The 20,053-nt window shown below is 37.7% G+C and overlaps 1 protein-coding gene and 2 pseudogenes across 1 annotated transcript; all 3 read right to left on the bottom strand.

The window, feature by feature from the left end:
- Positions 1-394: 394 nt before the first annotated feature.
- On the bottom strand, positions 395-3,201 carry LOC143452315 (26S proteasome regulatory subunit 10B). Its single transcript, XM_076953229.1, has 9 exons — positions 3,037-3,201; positions 2,837-2,956; positions 2,353-2,473; positions 2,152-2,266; positions 1,873-2,022; positions 1,578-1,802; positions 1,316-1,420; positions 1,109-1,238; positions 395-918 (listed from the first exon to the last, which is right to left on the bottom strand). Exons 1-9 carry the CDS (start codon positions 3,116-3,118, stop codon positions 800-802), a joined length of 1,167 nt encoding a protein of 388 aa, XP_076809344.1. The 5' UTR covers positions 3,119-3,201; the 3' UTR covers positions 395-799.
- Positions 3,202-12,227: 9,026 nt separating this feature from the next.
- Positions 12,228-13,031, bottom strand: LOC143452993 (ceramide transfer protein pseudogene; annotated as a pseudogene).
- Positions 13,032-13,088: 57 nt separating this feature from the next.
- On the bottom strand, positions 13,089-15,607 carry LOC143452542 (ceramide transfer protein pseudogene; annotated as a pseudogene).
- Between the last annotated feature and the right edge of the window lie 4,446 nt (positions 15,608-20,053).

Below are 20,053 nucleotides of genomic sequence, written 5' to 3' on the forward strand. Positions count from 1 at the left end.
TTAGCAAGCAACGCCTATTACAAAGTTTTTTAACAGTGTACGCAAATATTGGATATACAGGTATAGTTAATGGAAATCTGATGGTGATGATGCAGTACTGGACATATATATATGGCTACATACACTGGTGACTCCGAATGAACACAACTTCTACCTCTTATTTTCCACTCTCTCTTGGCGTTTATCAAAAGAACTACGCTCGAGGGTTCCTAGCTAGCCAGGGTTCCCTACACTCAAACGCTGGTGACCATGCAAAGGGGAAAGTAATAGCGTCTTGCTTGCTGCAGCCGCTTTAAGAAGACACCACAATAGTAAAATCGATCCAGTTTACTGGTGTATATAGTCGACCATTGGTAATAACCACCGAGCTGCAAGTGGCTAATCGGAACAGCTATCCAGCTTCAAGTCTGTATTTTGGGATGTAGTTCACGCATACTTCTTCACATCAACCTACGGTGTGTTAACATCTGCCTTTAACTTATGGATGATGTGAACGTTTCTGAAAACACTAAGTTTCTAATTTGAGTGTTAAGACTTAAAAACCTCGAAAATACTGGGTTCGATAGACAGCGTTAAGATACCCTGATTCGCAAAGTATGCATTGCCATCATTTTTGTGTGAGCGCTGCAACCAGTAAGTCACTGCTTAACTAAAATCTTGTTTAACACAAAACATTTAGCTTAAGGCTGGTCTACCGAAGAGGAACGATACGAAAAAAATATTGTGTTCTAAATTTTAACATTACGCAGCCCAACGTTAAAAATAACGTTCCAGTATGTATGATCGGTTGATAATGGCATCATAAAGGTTTGTAGTCGAACTTCGATTCCAGTTTTTTGTTGTCACCAACTTTACGAACTGCTTTCATAAAATCTTCCTGAATAACGTATTCTCGCTCCGCTCGGATTGCAAACAAACCTAAAATTTCATTCTTTCATTTTCAAAAATTTGATAATACGCTGCTAATAATGCCAAAAATTAACGTATTAAGGAAATAGAGATGTAAGCGTCAGATTTAGTTGGGTAATCCTTATAAACGTAACGAGCTATAATTAATTATAGTCCCACGCAACTTAATTGTTATCAAAATCAATTTTTATTTGCTTACCCGCTTCAGTGCAAACATTACGCAAATCAGCTCCATTAAAGCCGTCCGATAGTTTCACAACAGCCTCATAATCTATTTCCCCATGCTTGGTGATGGACGCAGCATGGATTTTAAGAATATCCATTCTACCCTGCAATTCAAAAGGTTTGCTTGATGAAATACAATAAAGCCCAGTTTTGTTCAGCATTATACGTCTCAACCAATTACCTGCTCATTCGGTAAATCAATCCTAATTTTACGATCAAGTCTTCCTGGGCGCATTAGCGCAGGATCCAATGTATCCGGACGGTTTGTAGCCATTATCATTTTAACCTGGAAGCAATTTTATAATCGCAATTATAAATATAATCTTATGTCAGAAATGTTTAACTTTTGCAAGGCAAACTGTAAAATGCCAAATTCCATCTAAAATCCTTCACAACCAACATTTAAAAAGTAAGCAAATACTAAATTGAAAATGCTTAGTTACTTTTCCAAGTGTATCAAAACCATCCATCTGGTTTAGAAGTTCCATCAGTGTACGTTGGATTTCTCTGTCTGCACTTGTTCCTTCTGAAAATCGCCTTCCACCGATGGCATCAATTTCGTCCATAAAAATAATGCATGGCTGGTGATCTCGAGCATAATTAAACATTTCCCTAATCAATCGAGCTGATTCACCAATGTACTTATCGACAATTGATGATGACACAACCTGCAGAATAGAAAATACCTTTGTAGAACACTGCATAAAAATACCCATGATGAAGAAATCAGTAGAACACCTTTAAAAAGTTAGCATCCAGCTGACTGGAAACAGCTCGAGCTAGAAGTGTCTTTCCAGTTCCAGGTGGTCCATAAAGTAAACATCCCTTTGGTGGAGTGATACCAACACGTAAAAAGAGTTCAGGGTTAAGTAAAGGAAGCTCAATAACCTGTAAATGCATGTAACAAAACAATAATATGTATAAATCATGATAACCTGAAAACTATTAGAATTAGTTTTCCATGGTAACAAGGGAGTGTATGAAAAGTTCTTAAAAACAAAAGCAATTATAGAAGACCTCTCGAAGCTCTCGAATCTGCTCTGACAAGCCACCAATGCTGGAATACTTCACATCACCTGGATCTTCATGGGACATGTTATATACCAATGGATCAACCTCTCTTGGTAAGTGCCTATACAGATAGAACAAACGCTCGTACTGTTCTTGGACTTCAAATACTTATAAGAAACCACTACATCATAATTTTGCTTTTGTTACCTCATAATCGTCAACGTTGTCATATCCAAAGCAACTCTAGTTCCAGACTTCATCTTGGACTTGTCAACTTGGCGTCGGCATCCCACTACATACCTTGGTCCATTAGTTGCTTTCACAATAACTGCACAAAAAAGTTTTTATCTCATCAACGCCAACAAAAATCATTTCAGTATGATGATTGTTTCACCAAAAGTTGGTCACATATCACTAAAAATGACACTTTTAAATGTTGTTATGCAAAAAGCAAATTTACCTGGTTGATTTTAGTAATTTAAACAGATGTATTTATCTGGGTTACAGTTAGGGTGATATTAATACATGGTAACTTATACAATTAGGTTTTATTGTACACTCAAAAAAAAGCTTTGAATAGAAAATGTTCCAGTAAATTAAACATTTGAAACATTCGTAAAGCAGTGTACTTCATCTGTTGTTTAAGTTTATTTTTGACTACAAAACCACGTGTTGAAACCCATGGTCTTACATTTCTCCTCTGTCAATTGCTTTAGTACTTCACCAACAATTTGGCCAACGCTTTGCAAAGCTTTCAGATCATTTTCTGATTTGTCATAGTCTTTAGTCTTCTTTTTAAGCTCCTCACGCACTGCATAATGTTTAAATATAGTTTACAGTAGTGCTTAGATAAAACTATGGTCTAAAAGTAAGAACAAGACCTTAACTTACTCCCTCGAAGTCTTCCATCTATTTCTTTGTGTTCAAGGAGTTTCTTGCGATATTCTGTTAAAGCCTTTTCTCGAGGATCCATGATAATCGTGTAATATATATAAATATTTAAAGTTACACCAAAAGTTGTACCCTACCATAAAACTATCAATTGCCCATAAAACAATTTTTGGTGTTATTAAAGTGCGGAGTAGCAAATTCTGAAAACCTTATGTTACTAACGATCACAGTATTTACAGCTTTACCTTATGGCTAATTGAACATAACTACGCAGACAGAGCATTGTGAATACTCCTAGTATAAACATTTAAAGCATTGTCCTAAGTAAATATGGAATTTCTGTGAACATTGCATATTCAGAGGGACCCCTGACCAGTCAAAAAAAATTGATGCTTCACCCAAGGGTCTTATGAATGTAGTGCAGTCAAACAAAGCAGTTTTGAATTTGAATTAGGTGGAACAACAGTATTGTTTCTGAAACATGCCTGGTTGCCAAGTCATTGCCAGCAAAGTGATCCGACCACACTTTGTAGATACCAATCAAACCATGAAATCAACAAATGATGACAGACCACTCTTTTTATTTTCTTGTTTCAAAAAATTATAGCTTAAATACTTTCCAAGTACTTCACTTAGGATAATTTAGTTTTTAGTTTACAATGTCGTCCACATTCCCCAGTGCGAACAACATGATAATTATATACTCGACAGAGAAATGTGCAACAGCGAGCAGTAATTGGCAATTCCCACCTAAACACTGAAAAGTAGTATTGCAAACTCGGTTTTCAATTTCTCATAAACAATTGATAATCGAAATACAAAATCGGTTTTTCAACTTTCGAAAAATAGACTCTTCAAAGGGTCATGAAAGCAAAAATTGGGTTTCATGTTAACTACCTACCCATGGTGAAACCTGGTAACAGGTATTATATTTGGCGAACGTTAACAACCCTAGAAGCAACTCTGATTCTAGTAATCAACAAGAACTAATGCTATTTCAACCTCTACGGACTGGCACCATCCACAATCTTATGTCCTCGTCAGGGCAGTCTGTCACACGGGATGTTGTCACACTACTGTAGTTGAAAATCGAGGGCCTCACAGTAGCCAGAACCAGGATGCTTGAACAGCTATACATGGCTATGAGCTGGCCGGCATCACTGCGGGCAGTAGCCACGGTCTAGCAACATTCATTGATGCTTCCGTTTCATGGCGACTAGTTGCAACCTGCCCAACTAGCTCCAAATTGAAAACGCTGGTAGTGAAGAGCGACACCAATATCAACATATATAAACCACCACCAGCAGTGCTACTAAAAGATTCCATTTCCAGATTGAAAAGCCCACGCATGTTTTCTGGAAACTTTACAACTACACCAGCGCCACATGGGGATGTGGCTCAACGAGCCCAAACGGGCAAACGATGGAAGAATGGGCATTCGCTGCTGATGTCCAGCTCTTCTTCCACCCCAACCAACCTGGTGGCTTCAGGGGATGGGAACCACGTCCAACCCAAACCTGTCGTGAGCCTGCCTACTTTGCTGAACTGTGCTAGACCACTACCCAAGATCCCTTAAAGTCACAAAAATGCTTACTGTCTGGATAATAAACACAAAAAGAGGTGGGAAGAAACAGTAGAAGGAATAAACTTTACACATTCCAGCAGAATGGTGTGGAGAAGTTTTAACAACCTCACTGGATGTACCTCAAACCCAAAACCAGGCCTAGTCTCCACACACAGTTTCACGAAACAGCTACTACTAAATGGAAGATATGAAAATCCAGACAAAGACAACATACACCAACTAAAGAACAAACACAGATTTCTTTGGAAAGAAGCATGGCCTAGCAGGCAAATACCTACCCCTTTCTGTATTGTTGAACCCACCGCTTTAATTAACTACAATTAACCAACAGAAATGTGGAAAACCTCAATGGCCTGACAATAGTCCTACACAACTCCTGAAGCACTGCAGGTCAATTCATTGCAAATTTATGGCTATCTCATGACTCGGAGAGTTATACTCATCCTGCCTATAGTGATATATATATATTGATATAAATGATTGTGATACATAAGTCAGCTTAAACCAATGCCGAAAAGTAGGAATAACCTTAATAGATCTCACGGAAGAATGTCATACCAACTGACTTCATGACCTGCTTATCGTTGATGCCAATTGGATAAATGTAGAAAAAAGAACTGTTAAAGGACATGCTGACAATCTATAATTACTTACACATGTGGAGACTGAAGTTGAGTGGAGCAAAAACCACACCGAACAACAAGGAGACTTAGTGCGAGTTAAACGTCAGCCTAAACAAAAATACCTCTAATATGCTCCACATCCAAAATATCTCGACGTTAAATTGGACTGCCAACTAACATCTAAACAGCATCTCCTGGAAGTTCACTAACAAGGTGTCTGCCCGAAGCAATCTCTTTAGACGTATAGCCGGAACCTCCTACTTGTTTGCAGTGTTGCTGAGTACGCCTTCCAAGCATGGTGCAGAAGTGTACACATGCGGCATCTGGATACTGCCCTAAATGACACTCTACAAATCAGTATTTGGGTGTCCGCAACCTACCCCATCTGGCTTCATCCAATGCTTGTAGGAATTGCTCCTGCAGCAAATAATTTCATGACAAAATTCGCAAACATTTTACCATATTTAATGTCAACCAAACTGTTATCTTGCTTGAAAATAAAAGATTAGACCAGAGTCTGTCTGCAAGATTCGGGTTAGTGAGAATAACAATAATGGTCAACATTAGTACATAATATTCGGATTTTTGTTCAATTTCGCACACCCTGGTACTCGAGTCAAGTCAAGTCATTTAAGAAGTTGACTTAAGTCGAGCCAAATTACTGATTGGATCAAGTCAGGTCAAGTCAAGTTAAAATATAACAATAAATTAAAAGCCAAGATGACTTGATCCACTTACTTTCCGAGACTCAAGTCAAGTCAAGTCAAGTCATTTCAAGCATTGACTTGAGTCAAGTCAAGTAATTTAAAAACGTGACTCAAGTCAAGTCACTGATGCGAGAAAAATTTCAAGCAAATTTTTTGCACACTTAAATAGATAGCCACGTAAGTATAAAATATAACTTTGTGCTTGTGGTTTGTAAAAGGTTGTTTGCAAAATGTTAAGAATCATCAAAGCGTGACAAATTAGCATGGCTGGTTTCATGCATTCAGCCATAATGATAGGCCAAATCTCCAATAGCATTTTTAACTGAGCATACGCTAAAATTTTCTCATGACACCACCAATTGCAGCATGCTGTTTTTCAGTAGCACCATGCAATAGGTGGCATCATGTACTATTGCTGATTTGTAGCTAGAAGAGGCATTATTATAAGAAAGGCTGTTATTGCTGTGCAGCAGTGTGCTGTTTTCAAATAACACCCTGCTGTTTACTGCTCAGTGAAAAAACATGCTGTTGTTCATAACGTAATGAACAGCAGACTGTCATTGCTTGAGTAGCACCAGGTTGTAATTGATTGCTGCTGAAACTGGACAGCTCAATGTTTGTTTATAATTATCAAGTGGGTTCAAGAGTATCAACATGTGAACATAAGTTACGTTATACTAACCCATAAAACCAGTCATTGAATATATGCATTTAAATATGTGAAACATAAACAGCACAATAGAATATCTTTTTCTAAAAATTAATTTACATTTTTCTCGAAAAATATCCACATCAGCGGCTCACTTCAGCACTTTGTTGAAAAACTAACCTGCTACTGAATACGTCACAAACAAATAAGCCTGCCTGTTAATAAGTCAGGAGGCAGTAGCAGGGCACTAATTGCAAAACAGTAGGATACTATTTAACAATTGAGCCCGCCGTTTTGGTTACCACCCTGTGTACAAATTTTGATGAGAATGAAAATTTATCGAGCCCATAGGATTTTTAGTAAGGTATTAAGTAAAGATACATAAATTTATTGTTACAAATACAAATATTAGCCTGGATATATAAACGGAAGAAAGATTGAACATGTGCACACTTGAGTTACCGAGTCTGCCCACCCAAGATTTGCAGTAAATTCTGCCATAAAATACAGGCCAGAGGGTACACTAAAAGCCTGATAAATCTGAAGTTGAAAACAATGTTTCTCAACTAGGGCTATTTTATTCATTTAAGCCTTTTGGTGAGAGCCTAGCCTAGTGCAACTCAAATTGTGGAAGCCTATGCGTACTGGTGTCGGTACGCAAGCAGTTGGATTACCGGTATCGCAGGTGGTTAGAAAATAAACGAATCGAGTAATGTTTTACACTGATCAGAGCATGGGCCGCGGGCCGCGGGCCGCCGGTTGGACATCCCTGAGGTATGGCATACAGCAGGGCTTCCCAAACTTTTTTGCTCGCGACCCCTTTCAAACTTCTGAAGTTTTCCGCGACCCTTCACGTTTAAATTGATTAGCAGTGCGAAATATACCTTTGTCATTAGTGACATTTATTGAGATGCAAAGACTGAATTCAAGCAACCAGTACTCAAAGCCTACTTACTACTTACACATATGTAGGCCACTGGAAACAAAAAAAGCACACACATTTATTCAGTGTGATTGGTGCGACTGCTTTCTGCTACAAAGCAAGTCCAGCCGTGGCTCAACATCTGCTAATGCTGGTCTCAAGGCGGTTTTAATGTTGATTAGGCTGGAACGATATTTTGTTTTGATTGTATTTTGTACTTCGTGTAAAATTGGTATACGCTCTGCGACCCCTGACGTTCGTTAAGCGACCCCTTGCGGGGTCGCGACCCCCAGTTTGGGAAGCCCTGCCATACAGTGACTGGTCTAGTCGGTAATTTCCCTTCCCAACCAAATTTTATCAAGTCATTGTTGCGCATCATAGATATCTTAAATGCGACTAGATGGTGCATCCTGGTCAAGTTGTTGAGACCTGGTCAAGCTTTTGAGATATGCGATTTCTGTAACAATAATGTCGAAACTGCATTATACCTAATACGTTAGGTATATCTTATTGTTATGTGTAACTGCATTATCTTATGTTTTTTTTTATTCATAAGCACGGTTTTGAGCTTGGCTATGTTGTCGTCGATTTCATGCCAGAGGCATTTTTTCTACCTAACTATATATACCAAAAAGTGTAACATTTAACGAGAAGTAACATCCCCTCTGAAACTTTCATAATACTCTTCTATAGCCTGGTAGACTAGCTCAGAAGACCAGTCTGTATTTCGTGGTCGCTGCACACACACACACACTAGTACAGTATTGTTTAATCAATGCTAATTTTCGATATTGTTCTGGGAAAATATTTGTAACTGGTTTGCTGTAAGCTTAAGGTGGCCTCATAACCTTTAGTATCACAACTTTCTGTTGGGTATTCCTGAACTGACAATATCTTTTAGACTTGTTGACTGCTTATTGCTAGTAACGCGTTTTACTATATATCGCGCCAAGTTTAACAACTGTAAACCATCGACAGAGCTCTTTGAACATTTGGTGAAAGATACTGAAAAATCTAATAGAAGTTTAGCAAAAAGAAAAACAAATTAAGATTACATTATATCATAGTAAATGCGGGTCTTGCCTGCCATGCTTTTGATTTGAATTTTTAAATTGCGCTTTGCCAATTATTTTATAGGACTGTTTATTTATTGTTTTCGTTTTTTGCATTAATCATTCATCATATTGTTAATCATCAATCAAAAAAGCAACGAAAAATTTTTTGAGCCAGTTACTGTGTAGTCTCTGCATTACTGCCTTCTGCATCTTGATCATGAGTTGTGCTAATTGTCATAATTAGCCCTTATTCCTACGAAATTCTCGTGCAGATCTGATGATATTATAATGTAATTTGTTTTTTATTTCGTGTGTTTATCAACAAGCGCTGTTCTATATTTTGGCCGTGTTTACTATACACCACCTAGTTTTGATTACTTCTGAATTACGTCATTCCGTCATTCGTATTACACCGCTCAATGCGTTAATTCTGATAATGTCAGTCTGATATGGCAGTCTATTATTTACAGTCGTCTATCGAATGCAGATTTATTCTGTGCTCTGAAGAATAGCAACCGTTCATTGAAAATCAACAATAAAACATTATTCAAGACTTTGACAGTTTGGTTTCGGTACCTTGATGCTCAAGTAGGCTATCAAGGGTTAATGAACGCGAAATCAAGGGAGCCAGATAAGCGAACAAACGATTAAGCAATAATTAACAACAGCCCTCTACCCCAACAACACGCCTAGTTGGCACAGAGGTTTTAAACTAGGTGCGTGAGTTTTTGAGCGACTAGCGCTTAAAGTGAGGAGCAAGTCCAAATACAAGTTGATCTTATATGAAAGAACACTAATCGCTGAATATTCTGGTACAATAATTTTGAAAAATATTTCTATGTTAGGTAATTATAAGCAGAAGAAAATCGACCTTAATTGTGACGTAGATCAAGGCTCTTGTGATGTCATAAGAAATCAACACACGACATTCATAAATTTTGCAGTACCTATTGCTGTATAGCCTACCACGCATGTATCTGTTATGGTAGCTGCCAAGAGCTTGATAGGTGACAACCTAAAGCCCAACCACGGCATCCAGTACGGTTTCGGTTTTACAGGTAGCCTATGCAGTTTAACGGGTATGGTCATTTCACGGACGCAGATGACTTGGCTACCGGATTTTTTATGGGTAAAACAATCGTAATTTATTCAATTCCAATGCTTCTCGTTGCTACTTTCAACACTTGACGTCTAATTGAATATAGTGTTAACTTCCGTGACCTACACTTCTGAATTCAGTCGACAACAGATCAAGGAAAGAAACAGCAGCAGTAGCATGTTGCAATTTGACTAATCTATGACATAACAACTTAACAAGAGCCTTCACCTACGTCACAACGAAGACCAAAAATTGAGACTGCTTGCAATTTTCTTTTGCCGATAGCTACCTGAACACAAATTATTTTTCAAAAATATTTCACCAGAATGTTTAGTTAATAGTGGTATTTCAAATAAGATCAACTTGTTTTTGAACTTGCTCCTCACTTTAAGCATCAATATCGTAGAAGGCTGCTGGTTAAAGAGTCACACTTTACCAGCGCAGAAGCGTCGTCAGCATGGTACTAGATCAGGGGTGACGAACCTGCGGCCCGCGGGCCGCATGCGGCCCGCCAAACAATTTTGTGCGGCCCACCAAACGATTTGACAAACGCCCATACATGCAAGGCATATAGGACTTTTAGGGTTGCCATACCGTCCGGAAAATTCCGGACATGTCCGGAATTTAGGGTTAAATTTTGCGTCCGGGAGACCAGCAGTCTTGAACGAAGCGTCCGGTGAGACCAGCAGTCTTGAACTTTCTTTCACCTGTTTCTAATCTTTGCGCAATGCGATATCAAAAGCTGATAGCACAATTGAGTCGCAGCAGTATGTCTTCAATAGATTGCCGCACTCAATCGATGTATTTTTTGCGGCCGCGGGAGCAGCTAAAAATCTGCCAAATGAAGCGGTTGTGCTTGAATGCTAATTATTATGCAAAATGTTAAAAAAATTGTGCGGCCCGCTTGCTCAACCGTAACTGACAAAGTGGCCCGCGTCATCGAATAGGTTCGTCACCCCTGTACTAGATTAACACCTGTCAAAACTGTCTAATTTTCCCCGTGAATGCCGCATGAGTAAAATAACTTAACGGGTGTTTGAGTATGGTTATAAAACAACTAATCATGAGATTTGTGATAAATATATCAATTAATGTAATATAAAATTGTGTACGACATAAAATTCTCGTCTATCGAATCAGCGAAGCATAACACTTTGTGACGTAATCGATTGCTTCTCTGTTACTGTGCGTGCATCACGAGTCATCTCTGAACAGTCGTATGTTCAACGCCGCAACATGTCTGTATGCTGTTGCTGTTACAATGTTCTATCTTGATTTATTCGTTCAATGAAGCTTCAATATAATCAGATTATACAGTTGTCATTCCTGTGTCATTATTGCTGAAGTCTATCAAAGTTCACTGTTAAGATATACACAAGTAAACAGACTTTGTAAGGAAGTGGGCAAACCTTACAGGTTAAGGTACCATACACCACTTTTCATTACAGATTCAATACATAACTAAGGTCTAGTAAATCGTTAGAAACAAAAATTACAAATTAGTACTCAAAAGTTAAAACCACAAGACATAACTGACTGAGGGTTTAAAGCACGATTTCACCGAACGACCCTCGGAACAGAGAGAGAATCGAGGAAACAAGTGGAAGGGTATAACCGGAGACTCCAACGAAGACCAAGAGAAACCGATATCAAGACGAAGTAGGAATGGTTGGACCTTCATTGACCTTTCCGGAATACCACTGGACGAAGTTTTTGACTATCAATGGCGATGTAAAGAAATTCTCAAATTCCGACGAAGTAACAACCCAAGAGAAATGGCATCACAATTTGACGAACCAGTTCATTGCACGAACTGTAATGCAGTTTACGTAAGATGTGAATGCTCAAATTATTCGGTTCAATATATTAAAAATAGTTACCACACGTATAGAGGAGAATGCTGTGATTTTGTCCACAAACCGGATAAAGTAGAGCTCAACTCTGCAGTCCAGTGAGTATAAAGCTTCAATACGATTCATTACAGAAATGTTTTAAAAACGTTTGTAATAGTGTTTAATACAGATAGCAGCGATCTCTGGTTTTGTGACCACGTGTCTGCGTCAAACTCCGCTTGACCTGACTTACATGAAGGCTTAGTGTCCTTCTCTACCAGCACAAATTGCATACAAACAGTAGGCTATATTAGGTTAAAATCTCAACTACAATGTTTATTCGAAACCGTAAAACATAAGATATTGTGTCAGAATAAGCATTTAAACAGCACGCCCAATGATAATTAATTAATTATATGTGTGGAATACGCCGAGGAGTTCGAAAAGTTAAAGGGATAATGCTATGGGGTATGACTGTGTGACACTAAACGCCACAATGCCAATTTTTGTTTATAAAAATACTCTTTTATATTCTATTTGTCATATTACATTGTTAGTATGTTTCCAGGCCCAAAGTTAGTTTTAAATGCACAAAAATTTTATAAAAAACTTGAACACGTCAATAAAAACTTGCCAGTCCAAAATACTCCAAAGTTTGTGTTTTATTTTGACCTAAAAACATCATCAACAACAAAGTAAATTAAATTATATAATATTACCTAAATTAAATTTGCATCATTTCTTTTTGTCATTACGTAGTTAGGAAAGCTTCGAATAAAATTTAAGCATTCACGTTCACAAAGAATCTTAAACAATACAGATGGGACCCATCCACCGGGATTGATGTCGGCAAAGTAAGTAATCTCGCTTGTAACACAATCCCTTGTTGTTGCACCACCACCCATTGGTGGTGTTACATAAGTACGACATATTAGTGCGACATCAATAAACGCCCTCACACAACCAGATGAAGAAATCTCTTCATCGTGATCAACAGAAAAGTTGGACACCATCCATGCGTCAAGAAGTTTGCGACCGCTTTTCTCTGGTGAGTTGACCTTACTGTTCTTTATGATTGAAGACAGGAAAACGCAATCTCTTTGTGCAACTGGAGGCACCCTGTGATGTGTCTGTTTAACTATCACACTGGTTTCATTCAATACCTCAAGGACCATGATGTTTTCAACAGTTCTATCCCATTCTTTTCGGTTTTCAACTTGCCAGAAGCAATGACAAATTTCGCTAGCAGTAATGTTTTTTACCGTGTGAATGGCTTTCAAAGAATCCCCTGGTTTGCCAGTTTTACCGGCAGCTTTCCGATACAATTTCGTATCTCCCTCATTTACTAAAAGTGTCCAGTTATCATTGGTTTCAGGAGATTGTTGTAATTCATTTTCAAACAGCTGTCGCCTCTGTTTCAATTCATCGTGAAAACGGTGAAGTTGGTTGTCTCCGTGAGAAAATAATCGACTTCGAAAAAGAGCGCTTTCTGCGGAACTGTAATTTGCCTTCATGTTTTGCATTGTATTCTAAATTACAATTGACTTTCCAATAACCGACCTTTCTAACATCATACATCGCTTGGATAAACAATAAAAATAAATTAATTTAATGAAGACAATCATTTGTCACAATCACAAGGTGTTTGTGTTTGATTAATTATCAGGAAATGATAACACGGAAATACGAGTAATAACGTAACGGATCACAAGATTGTCATCAATAGCTGCTGACGTGGTGTGTGTTACTTCAGTACACTGTTTATATAGCCTACAAAATGTGTGTAATGTGGCGAATGTTTGTCAGACAACGTTCTAAAAAGGATAGATTCTGAGTTTCAAACGTTTTAAGGTTTCACAACACTTTAATTAACACAGATTTCCTCTAAAATTAAAAAAATAATAAAAACATATTTGATCATCGGTAAGTGTTTTGTTTGCTATACTTGCTAGGTTTGAGTTCCTACGAGCAATACATTTAGCTGTTACACGTTTATGGTTTCTCATTATTTGTTACAAAAAAAAACAGTCACATTCAAATACGTTACACAATAAAAACACAGCCAAACGAATTATAAAAAATTGAAGCTTGCTCGATCATCAACACTGAAGGAGCTGGTGATATTTTGGCTTGTCAGTCAAGTAAACTGCAAACGGCTAATCATTAACTTATCATTAGAAATAATACGCAACAGGTAGACAAAATTTACTGTCATAAAAGTTAAACTGGTGGTGATAGGTAAACAATGGTAGTCCAAAGCATATTGAAAATCGCTGTGAGACTATAATTGCACTTCTAATGAGTACTTCTATTTGTAACCTCAAAGTTGCTCCTGCATTAAACGTTAAAAGTAAAATATAGGTCTACTTGTATAGCATTGAAGCTCGGTTAACAATTAAAAAGAAACGTCTTTATCTTTGGTTTTATCTTGAACGTATGTTGTAAACGTTCGAAGAAATTTGGCGTATTCTCTCTTTTGAAATGGCCGTAGAAAAGACGCTGGGGCCAGGCCACCTGGGTTGATACTTGCCACATACACAATATCACATGTTATATGATCGCGTATGGCGTCACTTCTGTCATCTGGGGAAGTTATATAAGTTTGGCAAATGAGAGCAACTTCAATAGTGGCTCTTACACATCCAGGCACAGGGTTGGCTTCGGCATGGTCAACTGAGAAGTTGCAAACCATCCACGTGTCGTGTGCTTCATGACCATTTGCAGTTGGCGGTGGATTGTCTATTTTTAGTATAGATGATAGGTAAAGGCAATCCCTTGGTGCCGATGGCCATATCCGTTTGTGAGATTGATAGATTATAACAGTCGAATCATCTAATTTTTCTAATACTCTAAATTCCTCTACCGAGCCTTCCCATTCTTTTCGTACGTCGCTCAGCCAGAAGTTGTGGCACACTTCTCGTGCCGTTACCTTCTCTATTTTATGAATAGCTTTTAAGGGATCACAAATTATTCCATCCCGGATAAGTTCTCTCGTGTACATTTTCATCTTCCCTTCTTCTGCACATAGTTGCCACTTGTCACCATCAACACCAGACGGTTGTATTGACTCAAGTAAGTGATCCTGAACCCTTTTTGATAGTTCTTGGCTGAAGCGATGGCTCGTGAGTCCTGGCGTTGTTGGCATCTCTTCGGACACATTCTCGTCGTCTGAAAGGTTGTTAGGTTCTGACTGTTCTTTAACAGCTTTTCGAAAAGAACTTAACTGTTCATGGGCAACTTGAAGCTGCTTTTCTTTTATACTGAGCTTCTTTCTCCAGCTTTTTTCCCGACTGTTTATGGCTACAACGCAACTTGCAAGGGTATTCTGCACACTTGTTGTGACGGCTCTGAAAGTGATTGATTTCTCTTTAAAGTCTATTTGATTATCATGCTCAAATGTCTTAAAGTTGTGATTGGAATCAAGTGCGGGTTTTTTGGTGAAATCGCTGTCATCGTTCGAACTACTGCCAGTCCAGTGTGCACATGCATCAAAGTACTTTTGCAGAGCGTTAATATGTTTGTCAAGGATGCCCCGAAATGTATTTAGTTCAAAAAGTTTTTCCTCCAAGTCGTTTCCATTTGATACCTGCGACCTTGACGAAGAGTCGCTTGAAATTGATAAAGTGGATGCTCGTCTGCTATGTGTTGTTTCTTCTTCATAGCTTACATTTGCAGCAAGTATCTCTACCCAACGTTGTCTTTCTGTTTCATCGGCAACTCGGAAATACCAGATGTTGTCGTTAAGACAAACGTCAAATCTACAAGGATCAAATTCGTTCACCACGATTGTGGCTTTCAGCAGACTGATGCTGCCTCTGCAGCCAAACTCTGTATCAGCTTCACTTAAATAATATGACAATATTCCGTCGTTGCAGCAAACGTAACGGTCTTGCCATCCTAAAATGTAGTTTGTCCATTTACTTAATGTCCCTTTGCTACTAAGCGTACGGTCAATTTGTGAAGATGTGTTTTCATATCCAGAGTTGGTTATACTTGGTGAATGCACAGACATTTTTAATGTTCAGGAAACAACTATGCAAATGATAAGAAAGGTTGATGTAACTAAAACAATATTATCCACCTGTAGAGAAAAGAAGAAACCTTGAAATATAGCTGAGAACAAGCGATTGTTTCCAACTGAATTAGTGACTGCTATTAATAGGGTCCAGTATACAAGTGCTCAACAAGATATACAGCAATTTGAGTAGGTGGGGTCTAGTATAAAAAAGGTTGTGCACTTGTATACTATACTCCATTAATACAATCTTATAACCATGCTTAATCGATTGTAACAAGAACAAACAATCAAATATTTAACCGGCCGCATGCATATGCTGTACTGAACTAAACTTAGACCCAATTTGCATTACGTAAGTTGATTAAAACAAAGTTACGATATATCATTATTCATTATATAGGGTTATACAATATTTTCTTTCGCTTACTGGCTGTTATCACGGCATAAAATAAAAACGCTTGGACACACATGTTTATAACATGTCACCGTTTCAACTATGATTGCCTTTGATGAATTTTCAATGTTACATTCAGTAATCTTTACAATGGGCTATATTGGGTTTGCATTGCATAACAAACTGCCTCGACAAAAAGTAAAATGAGTCTAACTTAGTCCACAGGTCATAAGAATTCCTTGATTGCTGCAAATTCGACAAGTCGCCAACGGCGTTACTCCTGTAACAAAGAAAAGTAAGTAACAAATACTGCTTATGCTTGGAAGCAAAAAGTGCCTACGTTAGCGTTTCGTAAAATGCCCATATCTGCTTACATAGGCAATTCGCGAAACCGCTATACTTACACAAACAGGTGATAAAGGCGACTGGACCGGTGCAAAACACATGGAATCACTGGCGTGAATATTTCTCTGTGAGAATGGAGAAAATACATTGTAGGTTCGACTCGAGGTATCATGTATATGGGGGCGAAGCATTGAGCAGGCTACCATCGATATCATTTTAGCTTATTCCTCCGGGCGGTTTTGTTTTGTTTATACGTGCTAGTTGCTACAATTTAGTGTCTTAGGAGAAATAAAATATAAACACTATCATATAGTTACCAAGAAATAACCAGTATTCATTTTCGCAAAAACAACTATCTTCGGACTTAGAGCAAGTTTAGAGCAAAAAATGAACCTTACATTTCAATTCACCTTGAAAAAACTGGTTCCAAAAGCCCTTCAGCCTTTACAGTATGAAACATGTTGAAATCACATGCATGCGAGCCTTCAACCGCCATTTGATTTATCATTGTAACATGACTGATGACTCACCTGAAAATTGTCCCTCTACCATTCTACCAGATTCTTCATCTGGGAGTTCAACGACCATTGAAGTTATACTGAACGTCCCGTATTGCTTCATTTTAACTAACATTTTTACATTGTAGACCGACAGTGTTTTAATACGCCATATATTTGTAATTATACGAAACTTTATACCTGCCGCCTTTGTATGTTACAGGATGAAACTTTTTTTTACAAAATACCAGTGACTGCGACGGCAACTGTAATGAAGCGCGAAACCTTACGCGAATTCAAAAAAGCAAACATTCTGCGCAAACTAGATCACGCTGTGCGCTCTAAGAGAAAAAATAGGTCAAGTAAAAGATTAGAGGTGAACTGAAGTCATTTTCAATTTATTTTCTAAAAGCACGGTTATTCCGAAAATGTAAACGAAATTTTTCCATCGTTTTCGTGAACGAGTTATTAGCAAAACCGTTTTCAAAAAAACTGTGGGGGAGCGTATGATGTGACGTCACCTATAGTTGGTTGGTCATCAAACATTGTTCAAGCGCATATCAGATCAATGAAAAGTTCCTGTTGGAATACTCGTTTCGGCGAATGTAGTGAGCGCGTTGGTCAGTCTTTTTAATATTTCTTTAACAACGGATGATTGACTGTGTAATGAAATGGTGGTTTATCGTTCCTTAGCCTGTAAGGACGACCACTTCAATTACAATGTTTGTCGGTAGAATTGCTTAATGTCCTCGATGATAAATGAGTCTCAGGTCGTTGTTTCGCTTCTCTTAATCTTAGAATCAATTGTACACCATGCCAACTGTATAAACTGGTTATATTGTTTCTTGTCTAAACGATTACATTAAATAAGACATTGTGACAGCTACATAATAAAGTCGACCACTTTCTATGGTTAACTTCGTAGACTGTGACGCAACGAATAGCTGTAAATGAAAGAATAACTCACGTCACGAATTATAACGATACACCGGAAGTCATGCATAGGCGACACGTAATGCAATGCTTTGCTTTGCCGATTTCCGTTTTCTATGCGGCATTTGATTTGCAAACAATTGTATAAAATCATCACAACTGAATATAACAGGGGTTTTTAATTAAACAAGTGTTATCTGTATGTGAACTGTGTGACCTTAAAACTTAAAATAAACAGCAATTTATTAGTGAACTCCTGGGTCGAGTATTGCAAAACAACATGATGTCATAAATTGAGTAGAAGAGTAACGTAACGTAACGTAACGTAACGAACAACATGGTTATGCACTTCTGCACTTGACTCTAAGGTTGATCCTACTTTTCTAGCTAGTAGTTACTGTGGCTAGCTTCTTTTCACTCATGCTGTCCTGCTACCTAACTATTAAGTCAACGTTATTTTTGGTAACTCAGGCAACAGTTATCTTAAATAATGTTTTTTTTTACATTTGATAGGACATACAATTTTGCGTGATGAACATTAATGAAAAGCTGAAAGCCAAACAGGCCTAATACAACGGTTAATATATCAGGTGCAGAGTGTCTAAGGACTAGGCTTAGACTACTAACATGCCACCGTCAGGTGAGAACAAAACATCGTATAACAACAACGTATCGGGCGTATTGTTTTAGTTTATCGCTGACGTAATTCCGCTTTTTGATTGATTAATTATTTAGAAGACGAGAAAAAAATTAAAGTTAAGTCACCACGCAACACTTAAGAATATCCATTGGATTTGAAACAGGTAATAATAACATCCGTTAATAATATCTAGCTTGATTTCCATTCCAGGCTTAATTGTATGTAGCCTATTCTTGTTCAGCAACCATTGTGGTTGTAGTCCGCTGCACAAATTGTTTTCTTTGAATTTCTTTCCATATGCCTTGGCAATATATTTTTGCAAATATAGAAGCCAACATGCACTTATGTAGCAGAAGCCACGTGAAGCTAAAACAAAATAGCCTACCAGTTAAAACAATAGAACTATTAATTATCGGCATCTTTACAATAAAATAGTTTTCAGTTTAGCAGAATTGGTCCCAACGTAATTGCCACATATACTAATTTACTGTAAGCAAAATGCAGTCCATTTAATTACATTTTACACTCTATTTTATAATTGAAACTTGCTTTTAACCGACGGTATTCACGATTTACGAACACAGAAACGGACAAAATGCGGCTAAACTTAAGTGATTTTGCAAATTCTGTACCACCTAAACTGGATAGATTTATTATTATTGAACCTTTTAAAAAATTCGCTTCAAACCAATGTCGATCGGCAACATACCCCGGATTCAGCAAAAACAATTAATCATTCAACAGATTTTATTGCGTATCATGCTTGGAGAAAAAGGAAAAACAGGGGAGCAGTGAAATTTAATATAGCCCACATCGATATTGAAACTTTGCTTCATATTAACACCTCTTCTACAAATTTTGTTTTATAGAGGAAAGCTGCTTTTCGATTTAAAAGCAGTGCTGAAAGTGGTTAAACTTTTTGGCCGAAACTATTAGCCGCAGACAAAAACAAACAAACGTGATTTCACTTATATAAATGCAATCGTTTGCTAAATTCCTCAATATTTGGTGCCTAAGTATTTCGAAGGTTCATTGAATTTTAAATTGCCAAACGAATAGGCCTAGGCCTACTTCGATCTTATTGTAACAACCACCACCGCTTAAAAGGTAAGCTATTACAAATAGAAAGTCTACGTTATTCATAGGTATACAAATAAATTTAAAGCTGATATCTTTCAAGCTGCAACCGTGCGAGATGGTCACACTTTCTGGGTTGTATTTAGTAGCTGCCAGGCACGTCTAATCACTATACACTACATTATACATCATATCAACACAGTATATGGACGTTTTTGAAAAAGAAAAACGATACTATTCACAGAAATGCACGCACTCGAGAAATGAGTTTTATAAAAAAAAGTGAGTTTTATAACAGTTAAAAAGTAATTAATTATCCACTTTTGAAGAATGGCTAATCATGGGGGGGGGGGGGTCGCAGCGGCTTGGGTAGCTTTTTCTGATAACATTGAACCATATCTTGCAATGTGTTTTCCAACTGATTGACACACTATAAAAGCTCGCGCTTTTGTGAGTGATGAAATAGACAAAGAGAGACAAAGATCACTGACCGAATCACTGTCGGACTCGGTAAAAATGAGCTCTTGTATAGAAAGGCAGTATTCAAAATGAGACTCACTTAACTATCTTGCGTTAAAACGTGTACATAATTTCAAATAAACGCATTTACTGGTAAGCATATTCGTTGCAACCTGTATCCA

Source organism: Clavelina lepadiformis, chromosome 4 (assembly GCF_947623445.1).
Source record: "Clavelina lepadiformis chromosome 4, kaClaLepa1.1, whole genome shotgun sequence".
In the NCBI taxonomy this organism is placed as follows: Eukaryota; Metazoa; Chordata; class Ascidiacea; order Aplousobranchia; family Clavelinidae; genus Clavelina; species Clavelina lepadiformis.